This window comes from Populus euphratica, unplaced genomic scaffold (assembly GCF_000495115.2).
Source record: "Populus euphratica unplaced genomic scaffold, PopEup_1.0 scaffold431.1, whole genome shotgun sequence".
Lineage (NCBI taxonomy): Eukaryota > Viridiplantae > Streptophyta > Magnoliopsida > Malpighiales > Salicaceae > Populus > Populus euphratica.
The window spans coordinates 273,380-276,333 of NW_011500119.1; the positions used below are offsets into that span (position 1 = coordinate 273,380).

At 35.1% G+C, this 2,954-nt stretch overlaps 1 protein-coding gene across 1 annotated transcript; it reads left to right on the top strand.

Moving 5' to 3' along the window:
* The first annotated feature begins 264 nt into the window (after positions 1 to 264).
* Positions 265 to 2,373, top strand: LOC105110036 (scarecrow-like protein 32). The gene has a single exon (XM_011004938.1). The coding sequence runs from the start codon at positions 603 to 605 to the stop codon at positions 1,950 to 1,952; it is 1,350 nt and encodes a 449-aa protein (XP_011003240.1). The 5' UTR covers positions 265 to 602; the 3' UTR covers positions 1,953 to 2,373.
* The last annotated feature ends 581 nt before the right edge of the window (positions 2,374 to 2,954 follow it).

Here is a 2,954-nt window from a genome sequence, read left to right on the forward strand (position 1 = left end):
TCCTTTATGATGAATGGAACAAGGGTTTAGACCAGTACTCTACATAAATTGATGGTAAAAATTATGCATGTGTGCTTATGCCCTCATGGATACCTTTCATTTTCAGCCATGTCTTTGATTTCAGTAAGGAAAAGATAGTAAAAACTAAAAGAAAGTGAGTGAAAGTGCTGTGTTTGTCTGCATTCTACTGAACCCTGGCAATACTGTTGTCATTTTAATGACTCAAGGTTCATTGTGATTTTTCGGATCCATACTATATATATGGTTCAAGTAGCAGATAAACTAGCTCTCATCTCCCCTCTCCCTCTGTCCCACTGCAAATCCCAACATGTTTAGAGCACTAAAGTTAGCTATGGATGGATTTGCTAAACACAGACCTCATTTTTCTTGAAGAACTTTGGATCCACAAATAGATAAAACCCTAGCTCTTCAATCCCAACTACCAATATTCACCAGACAAGTGTAAAAAATGAACAAATCCAAAGGGCTTTCCTCTCTAGCATCCTCTTAGTTTTCCTTTGAAGCTACCACACCTTCCATGCACGTTAATTAAAATCAACAAAAACCCTAACACTTCTTTATTAGATCTCCATTTGTCAGCCATGAAAACTGAACTGAGAGGAAACAGTAATGCCTCCATTTCTCTTCAAAACCCTAGTCTCTTCAACAACCCTCAGAGCTCTCTCTCCGGTGCACTTAATGGGTGTCTTGGTAGCCTTGATGGAGCCTGTATAGAGAAGCTTCTACTACATTGTGCTAGTGCCTTAGAACACAATGATGGGACTTTGGCTCAACAAGTGATGTGGGTGCTCAACAATGTTGCTTCTTTGGTTGGTGACCCTAACCAAAGGCTCACTTCTTGGTTTCTTAAGGCACTTATCTCCAGGGCATCCAAGGTTTGTCCTACCGCGATGAATTTTGATGGTAGCAGCACAATTCGGAGGAGGAACATGTCTGTCACCGAGCTTGCCGTGTACGTTGATCTTATCCCTTGGCACAGGTTTGGATTTTGTGCATCAAACAGTGCTATTTTGAAGGCAATTGAAGGTTACTCTAAAGTTCATATCGTAGATTTTAGCATCACTCATTGTATGCAGTGGCCTACTCTTATAGATGCTTTAGCTATAAGGCCTGAAGGTCCTCCTTCACTTAGGATTACAGTTCCCTCTTGTAGACCACCAGTCCCTCCTTTTCTTAATGTATCATGTGAAGAAGTTGGTCTCCGTTTGAGCAATTTCGCCAAATATAGGGATGTTCCTTTTGAATTCAACGTGTTTGATCATGACCCATCTTCTTTTGCTTCAAGTGAAATTATGTCCCAAGAATCTTCTCATGACTTTCATTTTGAGTCATTGTTGAATCACTTGACTCCTACAATGCTAGACCTTAGAGACGATGAGGCCTTAGTGATAAATTGCCAAAACTGGTTAAGATACTTGTCTGATGAGGAAAAGGGAAATAGTGTTCAAGATTCTTCCTTAAGAGACGCATTCCTTTGTACAGTAAAAGGTTTCAATCCTTGTATTGTAGTTGTTGTCGATGAAGATTCTGATTTAAGTGCACCAAGCCTCTCCTCTAGGATTACTACTTGCTTCAATTTTCTATGGATACCATTCGATGCTTTGGAAACTTTCTTACTTAAAGATAGCAGCCAAAGGATTGAATATGAGTCTGATATTGGTCATAAAATCGAAAATATTATCAGTTTTGAAGGGGCTCAAAGGATAGAGAGGTTAGAATCTGGGATTAAATTAGCACAAAGGATGAAAAATGCAGGGTTTTCAAGCGTTCCATTCTGTGAAGACACAATTGGTGAAGTTAGATCCTTGCTAGAAGAGCATGCTAGTGGGTGGGGCATGAAAACAGAAGAAGATCATATGCTGGTGCTCACATGGAAGGGCCACAACTCAGTTTTTTCCACAGCTTGGGTTCCAAATGGTTCACAGGATTAAATGGATCTGGATTACTTGACGATAAAATGTCAAAAAAATGTGGCATAAGCGGCTACATAATCTGGGGCAAGATGGTGACGGGGTTGGTTAATTTAATTTTCTTCATCGAAGGAGGTCCAGATGAAGATCATGCAATGACAAAAGAGAATTGCTTTTCCTCTCTATCAAGAGGCTGCCTATGGGCCCAAGACAAGTAGGGCAAAGGCAGTATTTTGAGAATGACCTCATGTTTACCTCTGTATTTTCTCTCTGGGCATGAGCACATGGAAAGGCAAAGAGAGAAATGTACATTTTGTCTTTGTATCAGACAAAATCCTCTGTCACTTTGTTTTCCCATCCTTCTGTTTAAAGAGGTTTGAAAATAACTTGCTAGCATACCTAGCCCTTTCTTAATCAACATTGATGTTATTTGTCCTTGATATTTTTTTTGCTTTTTAATTCCATTTTTTATTTTATTTTTCAATTGAGTTTTTTTGGTTTTTTTTAAATCAATTTTATCCTTCTTAATTAATTTTAAATTGATATTTATAATTTATTTTGTTTTATTTTATTTTTTATAGGGTTATTGCATATTCAAATAAACATCTTAATATTTAGTTGATGTTTAATTTTGCTAGCATCTATTTTTGTTATCATATCATTAAGTGAAATATAATTTTAAAAAATAAAGATATTAAATTCAATGAAGTCTATAATTCAAGTTACAAGTTTCATGAATTAATTTTAAAATTTGTTTTGATTTAATATGTTATTATTTCAATATAAAAAAAATAATTATATCATATGTTCATATTTTTTTAAAGTTAGATAATTTTTTTTATATATTATCCAAGTTATTTTAGGATTTGTCAAATCAACCAGGTAATATCAAAATAACTCTAATAACATTTAATTTAAGATTTATATTAGATGAGAAATCGAGTAAAAAAATTTTAAAATTAACTTTTAAAATCAGATTTAATAACATTACTATAAAATTTTCTAGAGCTTGAAAAAAACCTT